A 2,012-nucleotide genomic window follows, 5' to 3' on the forward strand; every position below is an offset into this window, starting at 1 on the left:
TGCGCCAGTGACAATTTTTAATAAAAACGATTTTTTTATTTTTTATATAAAAACTTTATTAGTACTTTGCACGATGCAAGCTTAACTTCTACTGACTAAAAAAAGGTTTTACCTGCTTAGCGCAGCAAGTTCTTTTTTTGTTCAATTTAATGATGTTGGGAGAGAGCTTAATGTCACTTATATATATATATATGAAATAATGTATGTATATTAGTAATAAAAATTATTTTAAGAATTCTTTGTTTTTATTCAAAAACATGAGTTGTTGAATTTTTGAGCTTTTTAACCTGCTTCTCCGGTCTGATATTAATTGTCCGCTTTTCGAAAAAATTCGTTCTGAAGGAACTGAAGTAGCTAGAATTGATATAAATATTTTCTTGCTAGTTCTTGCTAGCTTCCACCATTCAAGTGGATTTGATTTTCGATCAACTAATGGCTCCTCTAAGTACATTCGTATCTCGATTATAGCTAAGGCAGTTGGAGTTTGAGTTTGACTACCCACCAAGGAGTCATCAAAATCTTGCCAAACTAAATCCTCGTCATCGTTTCTTGAAGTACTCCTGGATTCATTGCATAGCCTTTCATTCGATATATTCTTATTATTAATAAGAGCAGTTATTTCACTTTGAACTCTTTGTTTTATAGTTTGAAAGGCGATATCACTTGAAAAGGCTTTTTTTTTAAACCTGGGGTCCAGAAACGTTGCTGTCGCCATTAACGAGTTGCCTTCCAAATTAACAAATCTAGTGGAAATAGAGTCCTTAAGTGTTTCAGCCATTTATTTCCCTTCTATTGATGTTATTTCCTTAGAAAGTTTGGTTACAACCGCATTCAATGCTCGTACAATATTAATTACTTTAGATAGAGTGACATTATTTTCTGAGCTCATTTCCGTCGTAATTTGTTCGAATGGTTTTAAAATATTTAAAATTTCTTTTATAATACAGCAATCATTTTCCGTTAGGGCCTCCAATGGAATGCGTAAAATACCAATAGTAGCGGATATAGCTTCAGTTATTTTTATAATCCTATCGAACATATAACAGGTTGAATTCCACCTAGTTGGGCAATCATTTTTTAATTTTAAAACTGTTGAATTTAAGGACAACTTCTGTTGCGCTTGAAGTTTAGTATTGCTAACGTACTTCGGTTAAAGTACTCAGCAATATTTTTTGATTTTAGTCTAATATGCTCAATATTTTTTAAGCCTTTTTGAATTATTAAATTTAATGTGTGAGCGAAGCATGGAACATGACACCATCCACACAAAGTAACAGCACGTATAATATTTGCTGCATTGTCTGTTGTTACAGCAAATATTTTATTAGTCAAACGCCATTCATCTATTATTCGCTGTAAGAATTACGTTTTGTAAAATAGCATAAAAACCAAAATTATTTGCCTTAATTATATACCTTAATTTCTGCTGCCAAATTTTCTGAGGTATGCTGGAACCTACATTCCACGCAGCTAAGCAAACAGGAGTTAAATTTCCAATTTTGGGATATGAAATGTGCTGTCACAGCCAAATAGCTTTCATTAGCATTAGAAGTCCACATATCTGTTGTTAATGATATAGTTTTAGCTTCTTGTAAGATATCCAGTATTGATTCTTTCGCTTTATTATATTTTTCCATAAGAAAAATTGTACTAAATGTTGTTCTTGATGGAAACACATAAGATGGTTCGAGACCCAACACGAGTTTACGAAAACCAGTGTCATTAATAATAGAAAATGGCTGTACATCTTCAACTATTACATCCAAAATTAAGTTGTTAATCTTTATTTGACGTGGGAGTGATAACGGTCGCATTACAAAACTTTCAAGAGAAGTTTGCGTTATTCTTGGTGCAGCCACCAAACCAGGGGTTGATGGAACTACCGTTGGTGAGTTAGTACTGCTACTCCCTATATAGTAAATGAACTTGCTTTATCATAGTGAAACTATATATAAAATTTGCTTTACCTTCGCCAAGTACTTCATGGAAAGCAACTTCACGATTCCGTTTAA

General features: G+C 32.6%; 1 protein-coding gene across 1 annotated transcript; it reads right to left on the minus strand.

The window, feature by feature from the left end:
- Positions 1-778: 778 nt before the first annotated feature.
- On the minus strand, positions 779-1,909 carry LOC119665420 (zinc finger BED domain-containing protein 4-like; the record flags this gene model as incomplete). Its single annotated transcript, XM_038074650.1, has 3 exons — positions 779-1,058; positions 1,160-1,353; positions 1,416-1,909. Coding segments are annotated over 3 exons (968 nt in total), but the record flags the coding sequence as incomplete, so codon positions are not given.
- Between the last annotated feature and the right edge of the window lie 103 nt (positions 1,910-2,012).

Source organism: Teleopsis dalmanni, unplaced genomic scaffold (assembly GCF_002237135.1).
Source record: "Teleopsis dalmanni isolate 2A unplaced genomic scaffold, ASM223713v2 unscaffolded_contig_5165, whole genome shotgun sequence".
Lineage (NCBI taxonomy): Eukaryota > Metazoa > Arthropoda > Insecta > Diptera > Diopsidae > Teleopsis > Teleopsis dalmanni.